Below are 13,804 nucleotides of genomic sequence, written 5' to 3' on the forward strand. Positions count from 1 at the left end.
GTTACGACCTTCAACTTATCTTTCTGTATCATTTTTTTCATTGATAATTCGGAAAGAAACATTCTTTGCTCAAGCTATTAAAAAATCTTGATTAGCACATACAATATTAGCAAAATTTCAAACAATTTTTAAACAAAAAAAATAACACAGTTTTCTAATTAATTATTAATTTAAGAAAATAGAATGATTAGTAAATAAAAATTATCTCACCAAAATAAGAAAGCTTTTGCAATTCAAAAACATTTTTATAATGCATACCATATAGATAATATATGGCAATAATATAAGACACGATAAATAGTTTACTAAACTTTGTCGTTCTAGGCATACATTATCTGAGACTCTGGTAAAACGAGGTTAATATCCTCTTTACAGACTTTGACGTTTCTTATTGCGGTAATAATTTATAAGCATTGATTATTTACCACAAACAGTTCCTATCGTAGATAAGCTATAAATTTATTATAGTTCTTATCTATTCTCAGTGGAATGCGCTGTTACAAAAAATAAATGTTTTTATAATTCCTTACTCATTAACTCGTCTTTATCATACTTTTTATCGTGTCAGATATAGAAATACATGGTATATCGATATTATTTATTTCTATCAATCAACAAGAGAGGAAATCAGCAAAAAAAAAACTTTCTTTTAGATGCTATATGTATGAAAGAAGAAATAAAATGATAAACAAAAGAAATTGTTACTTGCAAAAAGCGATAAATGTTATGGAGTAAAAGCGAGGGGGAATTCACAACCCAAAATTTTGTACACCAATGCCGATTTTTGGCATTGCTGTAAAACACTGCCGACATTTTTGTACACTGCCGACAATGCTTATTGTTAGTCAATGCCTACAATGCCGTCAATCCTATATTAAAATTAAGGCAATGCCATGCAATTATGAACACTACCGCGTGCCCATTATCATACGCCAATGCCTGCACAAGAATTCTAAAGCTTTCCCGAAGTATTCAAAATTTTTGTGCTCAACTCCATGATCGAAAAACCGACTCTGAAGTGAGCTCACCACTCCCCAACCACTGACGACAATGCCGTCAATATTATAGGTCACTGCCTACTTTTTTCGGCAGTCCACTGCCGAAATTTTGTACACCAATGCCGGCTGTGAATTTCCCCTCGAGTAAAAGGCAATAGTAATTATCCCTTATTAATTAATAACTAATACGTATCATAGCGAGATGATTCTATCAAAAGTCAAGTTTCGTTTGAATGCATGTATAATTGTATGTTGCAATAAAATATTTGATGAACATCGCATATTCGTATGATTATGAAAACTTTTCCTTTTTTTAATGTCTTATTGCGCATAAAACGTACATGACGTAGTCAGTTATTGATTTAAGTAGCAAGCAATAAGACAAACATAATTAACACACATACGCACGCACAATTATCATTGTGTACAAAAAAAAACAAATCAATAAAAAATATTCTCTCATCGACTTTAATAAATTGGCCATATGAATAGACTAACAATAAGTTGCAACGGTTGCAGCGAATAGTGCGAGACAACCGTATATTGCAGCTTGTAAACAAACATTGAAATACATATTATGCTTTATAAAGAAATAGCTGAAAGAAATATAAGGAAATTACGAGAAAAGTTTCTTCATAAGTGTAATATAAAAAAAAATTATCGAAACGTTTATCAGCAATTGCCGTAGAGATAACACGCGTTAAAAATAACGCATAAGTAAGAGGCATTTTCGAATCATAGTATGTTCTTATAGCGAGAAACACAATGGACATTTTACAGCCCGGCAACAGCGAAGCTCTACCTGCGTGTATAACCGTTTTAGATGTAAGGGGTTCCATTGTGGAGGCACTTCTCTCGGCCTGCCTGCTGTTACTCGTTTGTTGGGAAAAGGTATTCTTCGTATTTCTCTTCCCTCTTCTTTCAACTCTCTCAATAAGCTGCGTTTCGTTTGGTTTCATTTCGAACACTTGCGCAAGATCATTATCGTAAATCCCTCCCTTTATATATATTCATATATAGAATCTCTACATATATAATTTGTATGTGTGTGTGTGTGTGTGTGTGTGTGTGTGTGTGTATTTATTTATTTATTTAACGATTACTAAATTTGTCACACATCTTAAATTATGTACAATGAGATAATCTATTATCCAGTTTTCTCTTACAATGAAATAATCCATAACAAAAAATAATTAATAACAATCATTATATTAACTCTCAATTTTGTATAGATAGATTTTTGGGATTATGTCATTTATTTTATAACTTTGATTATATCTTTCTTTTATAAAAATAAATAAAACATGAATCTATATGTAATAAAAGTTGAAAAATATAAAAATACAAGTACACATACAAAGTAAAAATTATTTTTATTCCTTTTTTTATATTTAAAAACAGGAATTGAAGACTCCACATCGATTAATGATATTTACAATTAAGAGTTAAAAATTTATTCTATAATAAATACATATTTAATATAAGAATTTTCTTTTTTCTTTTATTTATCGTTATAATACAATATCGCTTTTCCACTTTCTTTTGACTAATATAATTCTCGTGTGAAAAAATAAATATTTGTAATAACATAACTTATGATATTTATATTTGTGTAATTAGATAATTAGATAATGAGAAGCACAACGACAATAACAAAATCAAGGTAGTAATTGGTCAGTCAAATGTTCGATGCAGAGTTCGATCTACATCCGCACCTGTCCATTGCTTACCTCGAAATCGTTATGCTGCATGCCGCAGGAGGGGAAAGGTGGTTGAGAAGCACTCGTGTTCCAGATGGTGAGATTCAAGACCAGTTTCTAACGTAAGCGATTCATTTCGAAGCAAATTTTCGTTAACGAAACGCGCTTCATCTTCATATCTTTAAAATCCATCTCTCATACTTTTTGAAATTCAGTGCAACAATCGCAAATCAAATACGTAACTTCTCAATTATAATTTTTAGTTATATGTGTAAAAATAAAACAAATTATTCTTAGATATAGATACAACGATATACTATTTCATTATTCTCTTTCTCGCAGTTTTTTCCGAGAAAGTTTACTTTAGAAAAACATGAAGATTGTTCTTTTAAGATTTTAAACTTTTATTTCTTTTAGAAAGGTTATGTTTCGTGTTTTAAAGCTCGAATAAACGTAAGCTCATTCATGTATGAATTTGATGTTGGTATCAATCGATATACAATCTACATTTTATGTACTCAAATACTTGAATTAACCTACTTGACGCAAATTGTCTTTGTTTAATTAATTATGCACTATTATCGTGGAAAAAATCATAATATACATGGTAATCTATCAAAACTCAAAAATAATATTCTGATAACTCTATTATCATTTGAATAATAACATTAATTTACAACCAACTATTATTTTGAACCAGACAAGGTATTTCTTTCTTGTGAAATTTTGGATACTGAAAACAATGCTATAAGTTAAACTTTACTAAACTTTACTACAAGTCTCCGAAATAATTGAGATTTAACGTGCAAAAATGGCCTTCTTACTATTTAAAATTTTTTTTTTTTTTAATGTTAACATTATCTTACAATTCTAATCAAAAGTCAGGAATGTAATCATCCTTTATAAAATGCATTTTTTTCAATTTCTTTTAGCCATGTTGTAAAAAATTTAAATACTCTTAGAAAGAATTTTGCTAAGATAGTAGAGTCACTTTTTACCTATCGTGAAAAAATTATATATACTTATAATTTATAGCCATTGATTCACATAAAGTATAATTTATTGTGACAGATTTCGGTAAATATATATGTGCATATATAAAAATTTTACGATTATATTGTACAATGTTATAAATATATAAATTAAATATATAAATATGTGTGTGTACGTGCGCGCGTGCGCGTGCGTGCGTGCGTGCGTGCGTGCGTGCGTGCGTGCGTGCGTGCGTGCGTGCGTGCGTGCGTGCGTGCGTGCGTGCGTGCGTGCGTGCGTGCGTGCGTGCGTGCGTGCGCGCGTGGTGCGCGCGTGCGTGCGTGCGTGCGTGCGTGCGTGCGTGCGCGCGCGCGCGCGTGTGTGTGTGTGTGTGCACATTCTAGTACAATAAATTACATCATGTATGTATATTTATAACTTCAAATTATATGACGTAATTGTCAGAAGTAAAAAATTTGCTATTCTAGTAAAACTCTATATTTAAATCCTATCATAAAAAAATAAAACATCAAAATTAAAAAATGCATCTTATGAGAAATAAACAATATATTTATAACTTCTAATCAGAATTTTCCAAAATAACATTAATTTTTTTATGAAAAAGTTTCAAATATCGCAAAAAATCATTTGTGTACATTAAATTTCAATTATTTCAGAAATCTAACGCTGATGAAAATTGACTTGCGGCATCATTTTTAGAATCCAAAAATCTATAAAAGCATCTTGTGTAATTCAAAACACAATTAAAAAAAAGTATTTTTTCCTTAACTAGTGTAATATACGTTTGCAATACACTATATTGAATGACCAACTTGCATTATATAACTTCTAAACTCAAAAATATTTAATAAAGATAACTTGCGGATTACAAACTTAAAATTTAAATGCGATAGTTGATAAATAATTGTTTGTAACTAATGACATATGCATAAACAAATGAGAAAAGAGCAGGATAAATATAAAATTACTGGAATGTTATGCCTTCAGCTAATTATAAATCGCATTTCGACTGGTATATGTAATTGAAAGCAAGGCGTATACGCCTTTTGATAATGTCAGACATAGTGCGATTAATAATGTAACAAATGTATGGATTTTTATTATAATATATTATAATAAAAATGCATACATTCGTTACATTATTAATCGCACTATGTCCGATGTTATCAACGATATTTGATACGAATTTATCTCACACGACTGTACATTTTCTAATTAATGAGCATAGCAGAATTACTCGCAGAATTAGTATTCGATGACGGACTTTGCATTGACAGTGATAGTGCAATCATTACTACTTGTAATACAATTTCAAAGCAGTAATTTTTTGCTCTAAGACAATACATTATTATCAATTTTGACAATAAAATATACTACCAAAGAATCTATGACATGCAATAGAAAATAACATTTAAAAAGTAAACAGTTAATCCATTTATTAAAAACAAAAGCCTTTATATGAAAAAGAATTAGCTCTCTCCAATTCTTACAATCTCCATTACTAAAGTAATCGAGTTACTTTGTTCCACTTATTTAATTTCCATTATCGCTCAATATTATTGATATAATGAAATTATTTGATGACTTTTCAAAATAATATACGTAGCATGGTCATTTATTTATCATCATTATATTGGACATTCCATTGGAATATAGACTATGTATCTGTCGAGTAACAACTGTGCGACGCATAATGTTGAGAACAATAGAACCATCTATCCTTTGAAACATCCATCGTGGAATGGATACGCTCTTTCGATGGCAGTCTTTTATGCAACGATAAATGCCACGTAATGGAATAACAAATGAAACGCTAAATGGCCATGTAAAAAATACGCTATTTAAAACTGCTATTTATCCTCGGGAGTATTAAACAGGTATCGGCGTTGAATATTTATCAGCCCGAATTTTAGGCGTATATGCGAGGGAAGAACTGAAAAATTTAGGAATTGGAAAAGTCGACAACCGTTTCCAATTCGAATTTGATTAAAAAGAAAAAACTTTATCGATGCAACGGCAAGTGGTAAATTTAATTTTGTTTTTAATTAATAATTTCCTAATAGAAATTTCAGTTAAACATTAATTAACTCGTTAACACGCATGCCACGTACATGTAATCATAAAATATGTTATAAAAATATATGTCATACAAATATGTTTGTCACTGAAATTAGTCGAATATATACAACATAAATATTACGTATTATAATGTTATGAATCGATACGATATCGATTCAAAAGTAAATACATGTATTCCTGGACCTAATCAATGTTATAACATTTTATAAAACATCTTACAACAATCAATATTTTTTAATCAGCTATAATAATTTGTTATGAAACAGATTTGGACAACAAATGTAAAAGTACGTTTGAAAAGATCGAAGAAAAAGAAGGTAAAAATACATACAAAGTTCTTAACATACACATATACACATTTCAGTGAATCTTTCAATTGTAAACAATATTAAATCCGTTACAATTTTGTTTCTATTTTGCTCGTAGTTTTGAGATCTGACAGCTCTTTTAAACAAAGACTATAGGTGGAAAGAGTTTTGTTTTAAAATTTACTCTCAAAATCGTGATAATCGTGAAACAACATCTATTTAAAAAAATTTTAGTATTTAGTATAAATTTTCATAAAATTCAATTAAATTATATTATAAAATATACTATATTTAATAAAATTATATTATTAAAATTTAATAAATTTAGTAAAATCTTATTAAATTTTGTAACAAGTACAATAAAATTCTTGAAACCCATGTTGCCTCATGAGTGAAAAGAGCTCAAAAAAAAAAAAAAAAAAAAAAAAAAAAAACATTCTTGTGAACACGCAAAACGGATATTCTCATTTTTCGACTGGTAACCGCAAGGATAAAACCGCAAATTGCTTGAGAATTCAAAATTACTCTGGTTTTGATCTCGTTATAGAATAACAAGGCATCATTTTCTTTTTAAAGTCCATAAGATTGTCTCCATTATTTCTAGATAACACTCAAAATTGTAAATGTTATTAAAGATAATTATTTTCATTTTAAAAGTATCGCTATATATGTGTGTGTGTGTGTGTGTGTGTGTGTGTGTGTGTGTGTGTGTGTGTGTACAGATACTTTTAAAATAAAAATAATATATACATACATATATATATATATATATATATATATATATATATGTGTATATATACATATACTTGTATATAAATTATAAAAAAATAAATGCGGTTTCTGGAAAAAAGTAATTTATGGCTTCTTTCTATATAAAATTTGCCAAAAACAAATTTTTGAAAAACAAGAAAATTTGTACAGTTTTCTTTTGTAAATTGCTTAGTTCTTACAATAGTGAGTATGTATTATTGGTAATAATATTAGGTCATTTTACGTATTTGTAGCTTCCTAAAACTGTTTTTTTATATTTTTTTCTTTTATATTTTCTTCATAGTGCAATTGTTTAGAATACAAAATCGCTACGCAGCGTAAATTGGTATAGCTCTTCGTAAGAATAAATAATAACTACAAAATTTTTAATTACTCAATATTAACAAATGTTTCATGAATTTTATTATATTTTCTTTAATACCTTAAAGTAGAAAAAATAGCGTCGGACAACACAGATCCATCTAATGTTAAAGAAATATATGAAGTAAACGGGTTAAATTCTAACTTTTTAATTTTATAAATTAATTGTTTAATACGTAAAAATATAATTGTTTAAAAATATACTTTATTACTTAGTATATCCATTCATTTTATAGTTAACTTCTTCTCTATGGCTGTTAGAAATCTATTACTGTCTAGGGTGCCAGTTTTTCGAGCCTAATTTTTCAGACACTCCTTCCTGATTATGTTGCAAAAATATTAATTATTACAAAATACGAAACAGTATTATAAAAACTGCTATACCTGACTGAAGACACCGTTTAGTTCGTTTTCATGTTTTTAAAGTTTTATTTTTAGCATTTGTTTAAAAAATGTATTGCCCGAAAATAAAATGGTATGATAGTATTGATGATTTTTCTTTATATATGTATGAGGAAGAACAGTAGTCATAGAAATATCTGAGGTAGTAAAATATCATGATATCTCGTACAATTCACGTTAAATTCTTAGAGCAACTCTAAAATTACTTCATTCAGTCTTTATTATTTAGATATTGTAGGATGATTACTGATCATTACTATTCGTTGTATTTTGATAAAAGTTGAATTTCAATTTTTCAGGTAACAGAAATTTTTACGGATGTATATTGACTATGTAATTTTGAGAAATATGTTACATATTGATTTCTTAATTAATTAATTTTTTAATTTATGCGTCAGTGGTCGAAGTGGTAGGACACCCGCACGGAATTCGGAAGATCTAGGTTCGAACTCTGGCTGAGGTATTTTTTCATAATAAAATAATTTATTTTTTCCGGGGAAAGGAAATATTATATACGCTGCTTATAGCATTAATATTACTATTCCGGCTTCATGACTGTGTTTCAAGTCCAACGAATATGCGGTGCAGTTTGAGTTCAAAATTATAAAAATTAAAATTATTATTTGGCACTAAGAATCGCTGTGACTGACATAGGCCTTCTATTCTTGACATTTTATTTTTTTATTTTAGTCTATCTTGAGAGCTTTGGACGTGAATTTTAAATAATATTATTGAATTTAATGTGTGTTGTAATGTGTATATGAATTCGGCAAATAAAGTCATGTCATATGTGAAATGTGGTTGTGAAATATAGTCGTCCGCCATGTGCATCTCTCGTGCAACTTTACAATTTCGTTATAGATGTTGTATAATGTTCATTAGAAAAAATTATTTTTAAATGTTATAATTAAGTTTTATTTTAAAAAATTTTTAAGCCAACAAAATTATAAATTTTTTTTTTTTATAAAATAATTTTATGAAACATTCGTAAAATCTTGTTTTGTGGCATTTATTTAATTCGTGTAAAAACCGCGAAAGATCATTAATTCAGGTTCTTTTCATAGATAAAAGTTCCTTTTATGACATTGGTTGTTAGTATTCCACAATCCTCTATTCCACAAACGCATCCTTTTGTCTCTCTTCAGTAAATTGTAAATTACGTTCGTTCTATATACTCGATGAACTTCTATCTATAGGGTGACTGGAAGAACTTTATGGCTAATAAACTGACGTTGGTTAGAATTCTGTCACGTTATATTTATCGAGTTGTCAAAAAACAAAATGGTATTTCATACCCCTCCCTTTCTCGCACTCTATATAAACGCGTGTGTGTGCGCGCGCGCGCGCGCGTGCGTGTGTGTGTGTGTGTGTGTGTGTATGCGTGCGTGCGTGCGTGCGTGCGTGCGTGTGTGTGTGTGTGTGTGTGTGTGTGTGTGTGTGTGTGTGTGTGTGTTTATATGTGTTTATGCATGTATGTATACATGTATGTATATATAAAATATTGTATATGAAATTATTTAAAACTTGATCGATTTACACGTTATATGCAATATGAAAATATATTTTATCGTTATTCTTTGTACGCGCACAAGCACGTTCCCGATGATATGATAAAATAGCGCATTCGTTTCAATACAATTCATTAGAATAATGCGAAACGCGCAAGTTTAATTTGCGTCAGCGTTGCGCTGTAATTTATACAACGTTGCAAGTGTGTATGCCGAATGTGTATTATAGCTAACCGTAAGATAGCTCCGTTAAGTTATACTAATTAAGTCATTTCCAATCAGTGATTCATTTAGCAGTGTCTAAAAAAAGCAAAAATTTTTTTTATCAGATTTTAATTGTACTATTAGACAGACATCCTGTACTTGTTTCGTGGAAAATAATCGTGCGATATATGTATATTATTTCAAATGTGCTCAGTTCGTTACTTAGTCCTAATTAACGAAGACAGATTATAAATCATTCACGGTCCATCTCCTCGACGACTATTATTATATGCTATTAAGAATTAGTGCTCTGCACAATCTCACGATCAATGATGTAATCGTTATTGGCTACAATCGCTGGAGCGATTAATTCATTGCGTTCGCCTGGAGCATAAAGCGATTAAATATGTAACTCTGTTTACACAACAGAAAGATCCGATAAACATGTCTAAGTTAAATTTACCTGATAAAGATTTACGATGGGTAAGCGATCGATCGAGTGACCCATTGTTGATTATTCTATCATATATACAGTGTAATATAATACATTATAAAATACAAACTTTTGCAGAATTTGTTTTAACCATGCATCATTAATAATCATCGTAACTTATTTAAAAAAAAAAAAAAAAAAAAAAAATGATAGAAAAAAGGGACAAATGGCTCGTAAATTTTACAAATTCAGCCATTGAATCGTGTCGATATTTACCGCGCTGCAGTGGGCGAGGGAAAAAAAACTTCGATCGATAATTGATAGCAAAAACAATAAAAAGAATAAAAATAGAAAAGAGAGAGAACGTTACACATTACGAAACCGCCCCGTGGGTACTCGGGAAATTCCACGCCCTCGCACTCCACTCCGACTCCCGAGATGGCGCCACGTGCAGTAACGAGCCTCATTCGCTCCAAGATATGTTTAGAAGTGCCACACGCACGCGGTAACTCCTTACTCTCCAACGTTGTCCGTACCATTCTCGATTGTATAATGACAATCGCATAAATTAAGATAAACGTTACAACGGTTCGGCCACTTACCGGCGAGAAATCTAGCATATAGTATGCGAAGCGGGGCTCCGTACGTGCGTCCGCTGCTAACAGAGCAATCGAGTTATCAAGAAGACGCGATTAGAGTAACCACACTTGAGAATTTATGTATCCGCAATAGGTTAGAATCCCGCCGTTGACACTCGCTCGTCACCGAATGTACACACGATCACTACACTCTGCGAACGAATCCGTTTCACTCACCAGTGAGCAAGAGCACAGGCGGCGCCGAACGAGGAAGAGCGCGAGGTTAAGCACGCGGTGCAACATGCACCTTCGTACACTTGAATACGTTTTGTTCGTGTAGCGACGCGATTCCGAAAACGATGAATGACACAGCGTGTGACAGACGACGCACACTCCTCGCGATGGTCGGCGCGGCAATGTGATTCCGGGTATATTGGTTCGCTGCAATGGGCGGCGATGGTGGGGTACCGTGATAGGGGAGGACGGTACTACTACGCGCGTGTTGGTTGGAGAGATTGCGTGGTGCGGCGCGGTGTGGTGCGGTGCGGTGTGGTGCGGCGCGGCGCGGCGCGGTGCGGCGCGGTGCGGTGCGGTGCGGTGCGGTGCGGTGCGGTGCGGCGCGGTGTGGCGGCACGGCACGGCACGGCAGGGCGGAGTGGTGGGGCAAGGGGAGAGGGAAAAGAATTCTATAAGCGAGACTGCGAGATGTATGGTAGCTGAGAGGTATCTAGCAGAGGTGGATGCCGATTCGGGGAAGGGGGCACGTGGGATAGTTGCAGAGGGGCTAAAGGGGGACGAGCGCCTCGGAAGGGTGAGGCAGATGGCTGTTTGTAATCTCTTTGAATAGCGCGTTTTCCATCTACAGACTAAATGCTCCGTTTATTAACGTTGTGATTTCACGACGTAACGCGCGGGCCAACTTTGAGTTGCGGTAATTGAATGTTACACGGAACACGGAAAGAGTCACGACGATGACGTATCTAACGCAAGGAAACGAGTTCCGCTCGTTGTTCAGCGATGAAAGCCGTATCGCAACGAGGGATTGTATCGTTGCGCGCCATAAAGCAATCTGTTCCAAATTGAAAAAAAAAACAAAAAAAACGCTTCTCAATTCTACACTGTACGAAAATTACATGTCAAATTACAACTATTAAAATGAATAATTCTTTTACGTAATAATTTGCCAATGACTGACTTAAAGTTTTTCTTGACCTGCATGTACAAACGTAAAAATGCAAATAACGTATAAATATGTGTATATGTTATGTAACATCTATATTATATTCAGTGTTGAGCATTATTTTAATATTACAAAAACTTGTACATTTACATAAACAGTATAAAATATATTATTGATATCATAATTTTCTATCTAATATGAAGATATATTTAATACAATATAATTGGAATTTATAAAGTTCTAATTTTTATTTAAAAAGTCAAAACTTTATGTATTTCCACTATAAATTTTGAAATTTTTACACATTTATATGTGTTTACATACTTTTTTTATAAGATATGTTTATTATAATTTCACGCCACGATGACTAACGAGTGAAGCGTCACGTTGGATACAGATTGTGCCAAGTGCATCGAGATAAAGCAAAAAAACAAAGAAGCCTGTCCATTGGCTCGCTACGAATTATTGTTAATATTTATCTCGCGCATGGCGTGAGGCTATCCTGCGGCAAGCCGTGCCACAGCGCGTAGCGTAGCGTTCGTGAAAAGTCTTCGGTTTAACTACCTGCTAGTAACGTGATCGTTTACGTCGATTAAGGCAACATGTGTTCGAGGAGTGTGTAAACACAGTCATTGAGTTTCAAAGTACAAGAGCAAACGTGCGTCGATATTACCGTACATTGTAAGGCACAATCCGTTTATCCTGCAGCTTACAAATGCAGAAATTTTATTTATATTTACCTCGCGTCTATAAATTTATTTTTAAATAGTGTTTTACTTCAGTTGCATAAAACTCAATAGGAATGTGTTTCCGTTGACTTATCATCAACGTAATACATCAGAAAATTATTTAATATAAATCTTGCAACTGATAGGAATTTAATCATTATCATATCTTTGATAAGAAACCAATTGGTTTAAACGCATTACAATTGATAAATACTTCAGTTTTATTTCAGATACAATTACCAATAGAGAGAAGAAAAGTTTGAATTTTTGTGTCAATTGTTACAAAAGCAAATAAATAAGATGAATAAATAAAGATTATTTTGTGTGAATAGATATACATGATAAACGTCTGTTATACATGTACAGATGTTTTAATATGTAATAAGAACAAAAAAGATTAGCATCAGAAGAAAAGAAATAAAAAAAGGAAAACTGAAGCATTACAAATTTAGTTACATGCTGTTTATACAAATTTCAATCAACTTCAATAAAGAGAATTTAGAACAGACTATAACAAAAATTTAATATTATATATAAATAATAACAAAGAAGAATATTGACAATAAACTAAAAAAAAAATTGAGATGACACTTAATAAATTCCAGTCAGAAAATCTCCTCAAGAGTAAAGGAACGAAAGACGAAAGAAAATATCTTCTTCTCGTCACAATCGTGACTGGGAGATGTTTTATGAGATCTTCAAACGATAACATTAAATACGGCCTGTTTATTTATCGCTCCGGATTCAAGTTTGTTTTAGAAATACTCGGTATCGTGTGAATAATACCTGCATCTGTTGGCCTAGATAACGAGCTCTGACAGTGTTCATGGAAGGAGAGGGAGAAGAAAGAGGGAACGGAGACGAATGGATCTGGAGGGAACGGAAAGGGAGAAAGAAATAGGGAGAGGGAAGAAGGGGAATGGGGAAGGTGGGGGAGGAAAGGAGAGGGAAAGGAGGGGAGAGAGAGAGAGAGAGATTTGTCATGTTTCATTATAAATACCATCGCAGCCAAGAAGCCAGTTGAGCAAGTTTTATCTTCCACAATATGCTTTTAGGAGAACCAGCCTTTCCTGTCATCAATCACTTACTTTTTTACAGAGGATCGACTTCGGACGTTATTAGCTTTTAACTTGCTTTTTTTACAGAGCGTAGCATTTATTACATCGTTTAACATGTTGAAATATATTGAATACATATGGATAGAAGAACTTGCAAAGAGATATTTTGTTTAAATCGATTGTTCAGTATACGTACTACGTTTGAACATGCACTTAAATCTGCATTTTTATCTAGGAATTGTATCTATTTATGTCCAGGATGTATTTTTTTTGTTTCTTGTGTCGTTTTTTGTTACATAAAAAAGATATAGGTAAGATTATATCTTTATCAGAAAACAAATTTTGCCTCGTAAATCTTACGAAGTACAACAAATTCATCTTCTGGTTAATCAGTTAATTAGTTACGTTCTAAATTAGCCTCATTAAACAAAATTTATTATATTTTGTAAGCTGCATTTTATATAAATATTTACAACGGTAACTTAAAAGTTTTCTTTAAGAACA

General features: G+C 32.0%; 1 protein-coding gene across 3 annotated transcripts in view; it reads right to left on the reverse strand.

Moving 5' to 3' along the window:
* Positions 1 to 13,804, reverse strand: part of LOC105205392 (TOX high mobility group box family member 3) — a 280,237-nt gene that overhangs the window by 64,796 nt on the left and 201,637 nt on the right. The window contains exon 1 of one of the 3 annotated variants that reach the window (XM_039454995.1): positions 10,359 to 10,767. The exons of 1 other annotated variant lie outside the window; for it this stretch is intronic. In XM_039454995.1, the coding sequence (XP_039310929.1) occupies positions 10,359 to 10,376 (18 nt within the window). In that variant the 5' untranslated portion in view covers positions 10,377 to 10,767. Of the gene's footprint in view, positions 1 to 10,358; positions 10,768 to 13,804 lie in introns of those variants that run through there. One more of the 3 variants, XM_039455000.1, reaches the window with a different exon arrangement.

The sequence above is a fragment of the Solenopsis invicta genome, chromosome 1, assembly GCF_016802725.1.
Source record: "Solenopsis invicta isolate M01_SB chromosome 1, UNIL_Sinv_3.0, whole genome shotgun sequence".
Lineage (NCBI taxonomy): Eukaryota > Metazoa > Arthropoda > Insecta > Hymenoptera > Formicidae > Solenopsis > Solenopsis invicta.